Source organism: Dipodomys ordii, unplaced genomic scaffold (assembly GCF_000151885.1).
Source record: "Dipodomys ordii isolate 6190 unplaced genomic scaffold, Dord_2.0 Scaffold151, whole genome shotgun sequence".
Classification (NCBI taxonomy): Eukaryota; Metazoa; Chordata; class Mammalia; order Rodentia; family Heteromyidae; genus Dipodomys; species Dipodomys ordii.
In genome coordinates this window covers 3,305,827-3,321,369 of record NW_012267367.1, presented here as the reverse complement: position 1 = coordinate 3,321,369, position 15,543 = coordinate 3,305,827, and the positions used below count along the sequence as shown (strand labels likewise).

At 38.4% G+C, this 15,543-nt stretch overlaps 1 protein-coding gene across 1 annotated transcript in view; it reads right to left on the bottom strand.

Moving 5' to 3' along the window:
* Enpp2 (ectonucleotide pyrophosphatase/phosphodiesterase 2) overlaps positions 1-15,543 on the bottom strand; it is a 77,002-nt gene that overhangs the window by 41,965 nt on the left and 19,494 nt on the right. The window contains exons 9-11 of the mRNA XM_013032231.1: positions 12,141-12,196; positions 6,632-6,697; positions 5,939-6,011 (exon numbers count right to left, since the gene is read on the bottom strand). Coding sequence (XP_012887685.1) covers positions 5,939-6,011; positions 6,632-6,697; positions 12,141-12,196 — 195 coding nt within the window. The remainder of the gene's footprint in view (positions 1-5,938; positions 6,012-6,631; positions 6,698-12,140; positions 12,197-15,543) is intronic.

Below are 15,543 nucleotides of genomic sequence, written 5' to 3'. Positions count from 1 at the left end.
GCATTTGAAGGTCTCAAGAAGAGTAACAACCAAAGGCGCCTTGGAAAGTACTGGAAAGAGTAAACATGACCCATGCCATTAGGAGAAAACATATACACCTCTATCTGCTAATTATTTTTCCAGATCTTATCTATTTATTCTCTTGTCCCTACTCCAAGCCCCATTCTAATCTGTGAAAGTATAGACCTCTAGCCTAAGTCAACTTTGTATTGAGTTCTAATCCACATTGCTTTAAGGGTGGCCACACTACCTGTGGGTTATTCTCAAAACCAACACCAATAAAACCATCATGACTGCTTCTGTGTGAAATTATGAGTAAAACCAGTAGGCCTTTTAAGAGTCACTCTAAGCTAAATGCCAATACTAGTGTGGGTCAACAAACCCTAAAGAAATTAAACACCTCCTTCTTTCTATTGTGCCAGAAGTTCAGGATTTTTGCGCATCATATAAAACCTCTTTAGTACCAGATGTTCCTGGAGTCCAGGCCAAGGACAATGCACGCAAGTTTTTTCTACCACTTATCTAGCCAAAAGTACTTATCAGACCAAAGTACGGAAAGGAAATCTTCAACTCCAACCTGCCCACCATAAAGCTTTGGAACAATAGATAAAACTTACTTTGTCCTGACGAGTTTCCGCTGTATAATGATCCATCCTATGTAATTTTCTTCTTCTTTTCTTTGGAGGAGCAACTGGTCTTTCCTGTCTCCTCTTAGGGGCAACTTTCCTCTTAGGTCTCTTAGGCGGAGTAAGAGGTGAACCATAACTACTCTCCTGTACTGGCGGATAGAGATGTCTGGACTCAGAAGTCGTCTGTCCCTCTAGGTCATGTGATAAAGCTCATACTTTCCCATCTAGGGTCAGCAGAGCCTTTGAAAAGCTAAGGTTCTTTCAGCAAGAATGAGAGGATACTCAAGGATCTCTGTAGCGAGAAACCTTCTAAGTGAGTCCTGGCCTGTGAGCTTCTTGCAGCTAAGAAACCTGCTGTGGTTACACTGAGGTGACATTACAGAAGTTCTGTATTCTGTAATTCCTGCTTTTCTGGCTAGTCCTAGGTTATGAAAAGCACTCCATGTATTGACTACTAGCTGACAACTAAACAGAATACTAGACCCTTGATCATCAGCAGTTGTATGGGTGGTTCTACTGCAGAAACTGAAGGAGAGCTCTTTGTTCACATTATCAAATATATCAGAGAGCACTGTCACCTTTGTGGACAAGGATTATGGTGGGGGGAGGACGTAAAACCAAGGATGGAATAAAATAAATAATATGCATCCCTCCTTGGTCCATGCACAAATTAGGTCTTTCAGCAGGAGACTGCTCTTCTTGCTGACAAGAGAACCTTCCAGTACAGAGGAACTCTAATGTATATTGTGGAAAGCCATCAGGATCTCTTCATCATGGTACATAAGTCACCAAAGGCCCTACGTGTCCCCTTGCTATCTGACACCCTTCTATTTGGTAGAATGAGGGCGCCATAAGTTTTTTGAAAAATCCAGAGGGTAAAATCTCATGTAAAAACTGAGTTGGAGAACTCCAAATGCCGGAGACAAAAATAAATAAATAAATAACACCGCCCCTGATTTGTTGATGGTGCAAAGGTGAATTCAAGCAGCAAGCCTTGCTGTCTGTCTAGCTGCTGCCTCTCTTGGTAGGGCTGTTCCAAGAGCCATTGGGATGCAGGCAGGGGCAGGAGGAGAACCATGTTAGTGCATCCACGACGGATGCCATGCGGAATTTCTGCCATGCGGTTGCACTGTTTCCAGGGCAAGCAATTGCCAAGGACTGCTCTGTTTCTGTCTCAACCTCTTTCTCCGGCCAAGCCATCAGAAGACTCAGCCCCATAGACTTTGGTTTGGTTTGAATACTTCTAGTTTTAGGCAAAACTTCATGAGCAAGAAAAGCAAAAAAAAAGAGGAATTTTCCCATTTCATGGTCACCAAGTCCATTCTGCTAGTGCTCAGATCTGCCCATTAAACACTAGGCCACTTGCAAGAAACTTCAACATTCCAAATGCTCCCCGGGCGAGCCTTTCAGATTACAGCAGGTTAGAGGCACAGAAGTAACAGGGTTTAGGCAAACTGAGTTTTCATCCAGTAGATTATAAATGCATGTATTTTCACTGACAAGCCATACTGTAGCCTGATTTTAGAGGTTTAAGCCTGAGGTTATTAAGAGGATGGGAGACCAAGTGGCGAAATTTCCCTGCTTTTCAGAAGGGTTCTTTGCCATCTAAAGATAGGGGCTAGCCAGCCAAAGCTCTGCCTCTGGACCCAGAAGAACAGCCGAACAAGAGGTCACAGAGAAAGCATAGAAAGTCAAAGAGAAGATTGTGCCAATGATAAAAAGCAAGCATATTTTTGAACATTCACCATTACACTATGAAACCAGGAGCTATATACCAGTTCTTGAAGCCCCATATTTGGTCATCTCACTTAAAAACTTTTGAGACTCATCCTGAAAAGAAAGTACTCAAAGATTAAGCAAATCAAGCATAAACTTCAAATGTATTCATCTTACTATAACATGCTAGACACATTTCAGTGGAATTTCAGATATAAGTTATCTTTCATGACATGTCAAAGACAACATGTTGCTAGTTTTTAGACTTATCCTTGACCTCGTATGTATAATCTTTTTGCACAATAAAATGCACCGAGTTAAGGATCATGGAGATTCTTCATCATTTTTTCTTCAATTTCCATCCTCTTCTGGCCATTTCATGAAAATGAGTGAATATTTTAAATTAGTAACACAACAATTTAATTTAGTTAATAAAGAGAAAGTACATGATGATGTAGGCTATCTATGCATGTAAGTCACTTAGTCTGTGAGAGAAGACAGGTTTTGCTGGTTTGCTTTAGTTTTATAGTATAAATTATTTTAGCTGGGCACTGGCGGCTCAACTTGTAATCCTAGTTACTCAGGAGGCGGAGATCTGAGGATCATGGTTCAAAGCCAGCCCAGGCAGGAAGTCCATGAAATGCTTATCTCCAATTAGCTATCAAAAATGTTGGAAGTGGAGCTTTGGATCAAGTGGTAGAGTGCTAGCTTTGAGCAAAAGAAGCTCAGTAACAGTGCCCAGGCCCCAGGATGGCCACACACATATATTTTAAAAAGTAAACTATTTCATTTGGTTTGATTTTAGGGTAAAAAAGTTCTCTAGATCAGGATGAGAACTAGTTGAAATCTGAAGCTATCCATTCCTTTACAAATAAATTCCTTTACAAATACTCTGAAAATAAATTCAGAGTATTTACATGCTAGTTATATGACAAAATTCCTGTTGCAAGAAGTATTAGTACTAAAAAGAACATAAAAGACCGGGTGCTGGTGGCTCACGCCTGTAATCCTAGCTACTCAGGAGACTGAGATCTGAGGCTCCCAGTTTGAAGCCAGCCCAGGCTTCGAGTCTCTGTGAGACTCTTTTCTCCAATTATCTCAAAAACCAGAAGTGGCATTGTGGCTCAAGTGGCAGAGTGTTAGCCTTGAGCACAAAGAGGCTCAGAAACAGTCTCTAAGCCCTGAGTTCAAGCCCAACAGCCAACAACAGCAACACAAAAGAACATAACATAAAACTTGGAAAATTCAACCTTTAATTCAAAACTACTTTTAGTAAGTGAGCATCCCAGAACATAGAAACTGGTATAACAACTCATTAAAGCACTCTGTATTGTACTGCATTTATTCATTGTATAGTATTTATTTAAAACATGGTTTCTTAATTATAACATATATATAGACTTTCAATAGCTAATCTAGAGATGCTCTTGATTAAAAAAAAACGGTTATTATGAAGCCCTATAACTTAAGGTATAAGGCAAATTATACCTCATCTGTGTTGTTAAAAGCCAACTTTGGTCATAAAGAAAACAAAATGCTGTATGTGATTTGAGCATAGTTCTTCATGGACTACTTCGCTTATTCTCTGGGCTGAAGGAGGTTTAAATGTTTTTATTGGAAGGATTGTAATCTGCGGATCAGAAGTTCTGAGCAGCTAGCGCAGCCCCACAGTTTTTCAAGTGTCAGTCTTTAGTTTTGTTGTTGTTTTGTTATCATGATCTTTATGTAGTTGTGCTAAGGGGTTTCAAGTCAAAGTGTCAGTTTATGCATACAATGCATCTGAATCAACACCCAGCCTTTAGTTTAAAAAAAAAAAAAACTAAAGCCAATACCAATTTCTTTTCTGTCTCCCCTCAGGATCTCTTAAGAGCTATTATTCTAGCAAAGTTGAACTTTTACAAAGAGCACATGGAACTGCTTTAGGTGTTCTGTGGGGATCTTTTTTTTTTTTTACATTTTAATAAAATGTGGTTCCTTTTGTTCACTTTAAAAGATTAATCTCAAAGAGAGTCATCCTAAAGATAAAACAGCCATTCTTGCTTTGGTTTTCTTCCTGGCAAAATAAGATTTGTGTTTCTTGTGTGCAGATGTTTATCTTGTTTTATCATTGGTGTTTCATAATCATGCAACCCTGGTTAAACATCAAAGGGAGAGGAAAAGAGCCTTGGATTTATAGGACCTCAGTGATTTAAGACAAACTAAGAATGGTTTCACATATCTATTGGTTTGGAGTACTTAAAAAAATCACCAACCACTGAATTAAATGTTAAAGCATTCAGAAATCCTTATGAATCCATCGCATCTATTGTCTTTGTTTAGACATGCTAAAATTTAGCCAAAAATAGTTATACCTAGATACGTTTATCAACGTGTATAACTCATCCTTCTGCTAAAGGAGAGTTCAGGCAACATTGTTATCATAGGTTATTGGAGAATTAGAGACAGCATCCATCAGGAAAGAGATTTTTTTTTAAAATAATTTCTCAGCTGAAATCACGATCTTATTTTATTAATATAGACCCCATTATCCCTGTCATGGAAGAAAAGTGAAAAAAAACTTTTTAAAATTAGAAGTTAAGACTGGTAGGCTTCATCATATTTTAAAAGGATCTATGTTGAAATGCTAGGAAGATTTCCATCCAAGATGAAAGACAAATATAATGAAATACAGCCATTACTTCCACATCTTCTGAGTATGAAGTTATATTGGCTCCTACCTTACAAACAGATTGTCTTCTACTATGATGCTGAGCATATAATAAAAAGAAATATGTCATACAGCCCTGCAAAGAGGATTCATCCAAGTATATGTTTCTCTCCATCACAGATTTATTTTTACTTTTAGAAGTGACAGATAAGGCAAGTACTGGTGGCTCAAGCCTGCAATCCTAAATACTCAGGAGACTGAGATCTGAGGATTGAGATTAGAAGTCAGTCTGGGAAGGAAAGTCAGTGAGATTTTTAATCTCCAATTAATAAGCATCAAGGGGAAGTAGAGATGTGGTTCGAGTAGTAGAGCACCAGAATGCCAAGTGAGAGAACAAGGCCCCAGCACTGCACAGAAAATGAATGAATTCATGTGATGGATAGACTCATGCTCTTGAATGTGATAATGCTTTGAGAGGCTAAGTGACTAAATCAAAATTTACCAAACCAAAGAGACGACTATTGCTTAACTAATCTATCTCTTCAAACTGCATCATCATTTTAAGGGGGCTGATACTGAGTTTATAGTCTGGTACTGAAGGTTTTGTCTGGTGATTGCTTTTAGCTGATGGCCAATGCCACCCTCTCTGAATCCTTCACCTCAGGACAGATGGCAGCAAGGCTGCCATGCTCCCCTTACACCCCTGAATTGATCCCAAATTTAGGCTATGTTTTGCTTATCAAAGCAAACTGAGATGGAGTTCCTATAATAGAAACAAGTACCTTTACCATTTTTACATATATTTTTAGCTTTATAATTATTAGACTGTGTGTCAACCTCGTAGATACAAACATTCTCAAAGACTTTGTACAGATCCTGAAATAAGATCAGATCAGTTAGTCCCCCGGTACACAGGTTCTCCTCAGACAGATGATAAATCACTAACCTCAGGGCCAAAGGGACCATATTTGTGTCCAGAGAAATCCGGTTGCTCAGAATAGAAAGCATAGACTGAAGGCCTATGGAGAAATTGGCAGGTTCAGAATCTCACCAGACCACATGTAACAAAAAAATATCAAATATCCCTACACATTAAAAAAAAATCCCTCAAGTTTAGTTAATCTCCCATCTGTTGGTATTACCGTGGAAAGTTTCTCTTTTTCCATGCCCATTCCTTCTGTCTACTACCTCTACTCTTCCTGTACCCCTTCCTGGAATCAAAAGTCACAAAAGGAAATTTAAAAATGTATTCAGACTTTTGATTTTTCAAGGCAACAGAGCCTAGGGATAGTTTGTCTGGGCCATAAAATCTGCAGCCTGAAAGAACTATCTTTATTCAGGTGGAAAGTGAGTTGTAATGCTCTCCAATCCTTGAAATGCTGATCGTTCATTTATTAAAGCCAAAAAGTCTCTTCAGCTCTTCTGCAGTGGCCAGGATTACCAGTTGTAGTAATCCATGCAATTAAATGGTTCACAATAACCAGAGCCTTCTTAGGGAAACAATGCTTAAGACTAATAACCACCAAACTTTTCATAACACCAAACCTTGGCTGTGCTTCTATTTTACAGTCCATTTAACTTTTCACCCAACTCTAACCTATGGTGGAAATATACTGAAGAAAGAAGAGAGAACAAATACCTCTCATTGTCTGGCAGCGTCAGCCACTGCAGGATGGTTAATATTCTCCGCTCGTGTGGGATGGAACTGCAGGGTCACAACAAGCAAAGCATGTTATTAGGTTGCATTTCCACAAACTCAGGCTTGACGAGTTTTGCTTTTTGCTCCCTGGCCAAATGCTCTTTATTTACCACCATCTGTTTTCATTTCATTGTAGTAAAAAACCTCCTTTGGAATTAGTGTTTAAACTTCTATTTGCATTTGCAATATAGGAGATTGCTCAACTCCTTCCAGAGAAAACTAGACTGGAAATTCTGATTCATGGTCAAAATAAAGAACCTGTTCTTGTTGATCAGAGGCGCCACTATAAGCAGAAGGGATCCTGACTTCAGAATGGCTGTGGTTTTGTGGGTCTGCCAATGGCTTTGTAGAAGACACAACAGAACATCCATCCTTAATCTGCCTCTTGTTGGCAGTGTCATGTCTGTTAACCTCTAAACTTTGACCTCCTTCAGCTTCAGCTCCCTCATCAGTAAAATAAAGAGAACAGTAAAAGTACACTACCTGGCTTGGTGGCAAAGACAACATAAAATTAGTCAACTAAGGGGCATGCATACCGACTAGTAATTAAAAAAATACCTCATTTTATTAAAAGTCATAATGATCATATTATTCTGCCTCCAAAAACCCATAACTTTAAAAAAATTATCTAACCTTAATCTTTACGTTCCTCCTCTATAAAATAATGAGTTAAAGAAGGTATTCTTGAAATTCTCTTCTAGCTCTATAAAAATCTATCAAGAACGGGCACATGTAATTATGAGACTGAACAAAAGGGTATAATCTTCCTCTACAATGACTTTTGTGTTCAATTCTCATTCCTCAGTTGGAATATAATTACCCTAAGCCTGGCATGGGCACTACCATAACAGTACTGCATCCTGGGTTGATTGACATTAGGATACTCCAGGGCAAGCAATATTATACTGGTGGGAAATTTTATGTTTTTTGTTTTCTATTAGCATACATTAATTGTACATAGGGGCTTCATGACAATATTTAAAACATGTATATCTTGTATGTGGATCAAATGTATTCCAGAAAAATGAATGAATGAATAAATGTGATGGATAGGTTTGTCCTCTTGAATGTGATGATGCTTTCACAGCACAAATGACTAAGTCAAAATTTATCTAATAAAAAAACTTTCCAGGGTTGGGAATCTGGCTTGGTGGTCAAGTGCTTGCCTAGCAGGCATGAAGCCCTGGGTTCGATTCCTCAGTTCCCCAGAAGCAGAAAAAGCCAGGAGAGGCATTGTGGCTCAAGTGGTAGAAAGTAAGCCTTCAGCAAAAGAAGCTGAGGGATAGTGCCCAGACCCTGAGTTCAAGCCACAGGACTGGCAAAAAATTAAAATTAAAAAAAATCTTGGCCAGGCACCGGTGGCTCATGCCTGTAATCCTAGCTACTCAGGAGGCTGAGATCTGAGAATCTCAGTTCAAAGCCAGCCTGGGCAGGAAATTCCCTGCTATCTCCAATAAACCACTAGAAAACTGAAAGTGGCGATGTGGCTCAAGTAGTAGAGCACTTGCCTTGAGCTGAAGAGCTGAGGGGTAGCGCCCAGGCCCAGAGTTCAAGCCCCACGACCGATTAAAAAAAAGAAAAATTTTCCCAGGACTGAACTATTCTATACTAAACCAAACTGGTGAATATTGCTTAACTAATATAGCCTCTCCAAACAGTATAATCTTCTTAATGTTTCTTACTCTTCCTTCCTCTTTTTTTAAAAAAGTTTTTGGTGGGTTTCATTATGCTATTTTGTTCACTCTTTCTTTAAAAAAAAAAAAAAAAAACCACAAGATGCTTTTCTGCTCTCCCACACAAGATCAGACATTACAGACAAGTTTAGAATGAATTCAAACACAAGCTTGATGATGGTAAAGAAGGACCATTGGGGGACGCTGGGTGAGCTCTTTATAGCTTTACTCTTGCTAGACATAAGAGAGCTAGAAGAACGCTAAGTCCTCGGAGCTGTGGTATACAGCTAGAGCTGGCAGAAGCTCCGTCTCCACCCCACTCCTCACGCCAGCTCCATCTCTTTCTCCTTGCAGATTTCTCATTGCATCCTTCCCACCTAGAGCTGTAATATAAGACCACAGCGTCATGTTCACCATGAAGTGAGTACTGATGAAGACTTATTCCACTGTTACTGAATAAACATGACCCTGTTTATTATATCCTATTATTGAATTAGGAATAGGCCTACCAAAGCCAGATTAATTGCTTCTGGAATTTAATTCTCCAGCCTTAGAAATTCCTTTCTATCTGAATACAATAATTAGAATTGCATATCTTGAATTCTTTCCTAACTTATAAAAACCCAACAATGCTGTAGCCTTTTCATTTTAACCTTCTATCTCTATCTACTTGAAAGCTGCTGATAGGTTTTGTTAAGCTTCAAGTATGGACTCTGATGAACCCACTCCTAATGCTAATGGGAAAATACAAGTGAATAAAATTTGTCTCTAGGTCAGAATGCCCTTCCTTTAACACCTTTGATGAACAGAATACTTAATAGAGAATTAAAGACATCAGCTCAGAGGCAAGATGCTTGGGTATCAATGCTGGGTCCTGCAGATGGTGTGGATAGTGAGACTTTGACAAGTCTCCCATTTTGTGCCTCTGTAAAATGATAATAATGGCACCTACTCACAAGACTTGCAAAAATTAAAGAGAGATTATACATGTAAAGTGCTTACTATGATACCTTGTACATAGAGGGAGTTTAGAAAAATGCTCGCTTTTACCATCATGTGCAAGATTTATAGACCGACAAAGATGATCCATTTATGCAGGTGTTTGCATTCCAAGTATGTTTGTAAACACAAATAAAAGATTTGAGATACTTTCACCAAAAGGACTCTGATGTGGAAATATCTCTCCTCTTCTTGTGGACAATAAGCAGGTGGTGGGCAGGGGTGGAGTGTGTGTGTGTGTGTGTGTGTGTGTGTGTGTGTGTGTGTGTGTGTGTGTGTGTGTGTGTGTGTGTGTGTGTGTGTGGATTTTGTAATAAGATGCAGAGGAGGTCTGAGTGTCCCCTAGCTATGAACCCTTAAACACTTTTAAACTACTCAGGGTCTTAGTTTTCTAATCTTTGAAATGAGGAGTTAGAAAAGGTAGTCAATAAGATTCCTAGGAATCCTACGTACCTTCATGAAATAATCTCACAGATTAAAATGACATGCACATTAGACATAAATGCTTCGGATACTATTTAGAGACAACACAAATAAATTTGACCCAAGGAAGGCAGGGTGCAGGCTAAAAAAAAAAAAAAAAATCAGTCCACATCACTATGTCTACCACCTGACTGATGTGAAACTTATCAAGATGTCCTCAGAAAAAGGGGGAAAAGAAGAACTAGGTAAAGTATTTAGTGACAACAGGGAACAAATTACCTTAGGATATATAGACATTCTTTAGTCAATGTTGAAAGAAATGTAAATTTAAAAAAAATACCATGAATTGGCTGTTCTCTGTGTATCAAGTGCCCTAAGAGCATATTAAATAATAAATTATAAATAATTTAAAAATAAATACCCATAATAAACAAATAATAACTAACTCTGTTTTACAGTACTCTTTGATGAAGGTACTGCAATGAGGTCACTGGTTTGTCGAGTGATTAAATCACTTTTCCAAGGTCAGTACTCTCATGAGCAGCAGACCCAGACTAGATTGAATCTAAACACTCATAACTGAGCATCACAGCCTTTGCATGTGAACTGAGGGTAATTCAGGTAAAGAAAGTTATAGCGCATCCACTGAAAATGACTGGAATAAAGTACTGTCATTTAAAAACAAGAATATAATTCTTGCTTGCCATCTAAAACCACACTAAAAATGATGGTCTGCAAAATATAAGACTAGAGTTTGGATCTAGTTTTAAATTTCAATTTTTTTTCAGCATTTACTCTGTAGATTTCCTAGGCATGGATGTTCTTAGCCAACTGGAAGTATGATTACACATTTTTTTAAAGTTATAAAAAGTTCCAAGAGGGGACAGAAGAAAGAAATTAAATGAATATAAGTCGCTTCCAGAATATAGAGATAATAGTCTGAGAAGCAAAGCAAAACTCCTGACATCTTTGGAGCACACAAAGCCAGCTTCTTATAAGGGGATTCAAATGGGTGGAGAAAATTGTCATTTGAAACCAGAACACTGGGGCCTTTTCAAGGAAGCCTTGCAGCAGTTTCAGGGGGTAGGGTGAGGACTAAGTATTAATTATGCTGTTGGCTCCTCTCCATTCTGCCAGAAAAAAAAAATGAGTTGTGAGGGTCGAAAAAAATCCCTTCTATATAAGCATTGGTGACCCTCAAGGGTTAAAAGGCAATGTGTAAGATTAAATTAGTAAATCAGCACACTGCCTACATTAAGCAGTGTCATTTCTAACATATCTTTGCTTATTTCTCAACTCAGAAACCTCTTTTTAAAAAAATACTGTTAAAGGCATACTCTGTCTTAGCTTCAAATCATCCAACCAATTTCAACTTAGCCCTTCAAATCTGAAAAAAGCTACCTTTGTTTCTAAATTTGGAGAATATAGATGGTTCCATTCTGGATTAATCTGAACCTGTGATTGCTCTAAGCACACTGCCATTAGAGAATAGTCAGATGTTTGTTAAAGTATAAAAGGTGAACAGGGAAACAGCTTTAGGTAGTTAAAAAAGAAAAGGATGGAAAGAACATCTTGGTGGGAATAAAAATCTCCATGAAAGGTAAAACATATTCCTTTCTTTACTAAGGAGCCTTTAAAAGAATCAGTGTGTTAACCATTTTATTGATTATTATATTAACAATTTTATTAAGCCTTATAAACTTTGACTACAAAGCTCCTATCACTTCTAAAAGGTAAAAATTCAAATTGTGACTACTAATCCCCTATCACTCCTATAGAGGTAAGAAATGGTCCCTTGCTATTATGGAAGTCGTGGTTGTTTGGTGGGAACATGGGGGGGGGCAAACGGAAGCTTCCCCACCCAGATCTCCTGTCTGGAACTTCCAACCTCTAGACCACTCCATCCGCTCCCCAGATACCTGAAACCACACTTGATTTTTAAATCTGTGAACCAAAATAAAGGTGGCATGTTGTAATGTGTTGATAGAAAATGATCATCCAAGCTACAACATTAAAATATCTTAAAGAAATATACATTCCCAAGATAGCAAGTTAACAAAAATCCCATAAAGAGGAAGGGTGAGAGTAAAGGATGATAGAAGAAAAGAAAACCTTCATTTAACAAGTAAAATAAAAAGGAGAGAGACAGACAGACAGACAGACAGAGAAAAGACGAAGAGAGACAGAAAGAAATGAGAGGATGGACAGAGAAATGGCCTCAGAAAAATACCCAGAAAGTTATTAAGAATCAGCAAACACTCTAAAGTTTGATATTTTTACATACTGAAGTGATGTTTCATACATTGAATCAAAACTGTAATTTTATAAACATTGACAAAACAAAAATGACTTACACAGACCAAAAGAATGTTCCAGCTCTCACCCCTTGCTTGGTGGCTGTAATCCATAGCTAATAAGGAAAATATAAGAAGCTTATAATGTGTTCTGAGTTTTGGTTAAAGAAGGGGGGGAGGTTTTAAACTATATTAGATCTGATATTTTATACCCTACTCACACCACACCATAAATTTCACATTATTTGCAACCATTTTTTTTCTCACATCTGGAAGTCAGAATCACTATTTCCATGAATGTTATTCAATACATTCTCTGTTAAAGCTCTCAAAATCTCTGCTATGGTTCTAGTGACATTTTGTTTTAAAACTTATATTTCATCTCGAAGTCTCTTCTGTACCTGAATTTTCTGATAACTGCTTTGAACATTTCACTCATGTGGCAGGGTTTTGCTCATCAAAGGATTCAGAAAGAGACCATATGTTTCCTTTCTTGCTAAAGCCTCACAGAGGAGAGACCCAATTTGCACCCAGATGTCAGAATCTTAGGACCTAGCTTTTCTTGTTTGCCTAAAACTAGATGTATAGGAAGAAGAGAAGAAAGGGCAAATTTTTAATCTGGATCTTTTAGGTAGCCTTTTTTCTCTTTTTTTTTTGTAAACAAGATTTTAGGAGAAAGTTTCTAGGGGAAGCTAGGTGAACTCACTTTTCATGAGGGCTTTTTAAAATATTATTTATAGTTTCTGCATCAGTGAGAGACAAAAGATGTGGGAGTTCAGAATCCAGCCTCTGCTACCAGTCAGGCTGGATTTAAACCTGGCTTCTGTCACAACCAAAAGGGGTTCTATCAAGTTTCTTTTCCTAATTAGCATAAATTAACTATACAAAGGCTCTTCATTGTAGTGTTTCCACATGCATGTAATGTACTTTGATCAAATTCACCCCCTCTGTAATCTTTCCTAATCCCTCCTCCAACCTCCCCCTACTTTTTTAAACAAATCTTTATGCGTAACTCTCTGGGGTTCAATTTCCTTCTGCAGTTGGCAGATGAGACAGGGGTGGAGTTGCACATATCACCTCTCAGATTGTGGGGCTCTGAGCACTGGTGGATTTCATGAACCAAAGAGTGGTGACACCTTCACCTCACATTCATGGCTACTGTTTGATCTAGACCTGTAGTTCTCTGGGAATAAGACGTAGAGACAAGGACCTCAGACTGCTCCAAGTGCCTCTCACTGGTTCAATCCAGATCATCCTTCTACTTTATGAACAAAGTCTGACATGCCCTAACCAGTGTTTATTCCTGCATACCCAGGGAGATGAGCTGATATTATGTGCTGATCATCCTACAGCTGTCTCAGAAGAAAGAAAGAAAGAAAGAAAGAAAGAAAGAAAGAAAGAAAGAAAGAAAGAAAGAAAGAAAGAAAGAAAGAAAGAAAGAGAGAGAGAGAGAGAAAGAGAGGGAGGGAGGGAGGGAGGGAGGGAGGAAGGGAGGAGGAAGGGAGGGAGGGAAGAACAAATGAAGAAAGGGAGGAATGGAGGAAGTGAGGGAGGGAAAGAAAGAAAGAAAGAAAGAAGAAAGGAAGGAAGGAAGGAAGGAAGGAAGGAAGGAAGGAAGGAAGGAAGGAAGGAAGGGAAAGAAAGAGACAGTTCCCATAGAAGACACTTTCTTGTAATACAGGATCTATTTTTATACTTACTTTAATTTCACCAACTCAGCTTAGTATATTCATATCCAAACAACTTACTAGAAAAGCTAATGCCTTGCTATTTCCAGGGAAAGTATATCAAGCAATAATTCACACATATAAGAGAATAAGCTGGGGTTTTGTAAATGAAAAAAAAGTTCAAATGTATCAATTCATGATGCTACATTTCCCAAAATTGTATTACAAAATGCATGCTGATGTTAACATCTGAACAATAGGAATCCCCGGAAACCGCTTTGAATTCAGGTACCCTCAGGACGGAAAGACCAGAAGAAGTCTCTGCAGTGTTTCAACAGATGCACACTCAGAGAGAATGTGGCAAAGTGAGTGCTAGAGTGATTCTGATAGAACCTCACCCAGAATCATGAAGGAAATACAAGAAGGACTGGAACCCTGGGGGAAGGAGAGGAACAGGCCAAAGCTGCAAGGCTAAATCCAATCCCTTTCTGCCCAAGGTAATCTAGCTGACCAAGACTGGTCACCAGCTGGCTGAGGCCTGAAGCCTGCCCCTCCGCAGCCCATGTTTATCCTCTGTACTTTCATGGTACTCCTCCTCTCCCAGGCCTCCCAACCAAGAATACTCCTGACTAAACAATCCAATATGCTACTGTGTGATAGGAAAGAGCCTGCAATTTTTATCAGCATGAATTATTTATTCGGATAGAAAACTACTTTCTTCTTTATACTTTTCTGTATTTTCTAAAAATGCATTGGGGAATTAACATCAGAAAATAAGAACTAAAATGTAAATGATAAAGAAAATGTAAAGGTCAAGAAGTGTCTTTCTAATAAGGACTGGAATTACATGACTGCTGTCTCAGTACTTAGAAGCAGGAGGATTAAGAGCTCAAGACAATTCTGGGCTACATACAGAATATGTTCTGGCCATGCTGGTATAACTAGAAAGACCTTATCTCAAAAGGGTGGAAGAAAGCCGGGCACTGGTAGCTTACTCCTGTAACCCTAGCACTCAGGAGGCTGAGATCTGAGGATCACAGTTCAAAGCCAGCCTGGACAGGAAAGTCTCATGGAAAACTGGAAGTAGCACTGTGGCTCAAAGTGGTAGAGCATTAGTCTTGAGCAAAAGAGCTCAGGAACAGCACCCAAGCTCCAAGTTCAAGCCCACAACTGACAAAAAAAAGATAGGGGGTAGGGGTGGAAGGGGACGGAGGTCTGTGGATCTTTATTGGGGGAAAAAGAGCAAGAAAATTCTCCTTACTTCTTGGTAGAGACATATTCTGATCTTATATTCTAAAAGATCGAGAAGCATGGTAAGAAGAACAAAATACAAACAAATAACCAAGAACACTTGAAATGAACACCAACAAAAACATTAAAAATGTTAAAAGAAGCTATCAAGGTTTAACAGATGCTTCAAGATTTACACTGAAGTTCTTAAGTTCTATCATTGCTTTAGGAATTCTTTGCAGAATATATGCGTAATATATACCTATATATGTGTGTATATGTATATTCTGAAGTATATATTTTTGTGGTATATATTCTGCAAAGGAATATGTACGTGTGTATAATAATTCCCAAGAGAAAAAAGGAATCGCTAAAACATTGCTCAAAAAACAAGAAAGAAAGAAAGTAAAAACAGCTTTCTAGGACTGTACAAAAGACAGAGAAGAGAGGCAGGACTTGCTATTTTCTTCTTCATTCAGAGAAATCAGAGTTCTAGCCTCTCTGATTTTTGAATGCAAAGATAAATTTCCTCACAGGTTATTTAAAAAGCCAAGCAAAGCAAAGGA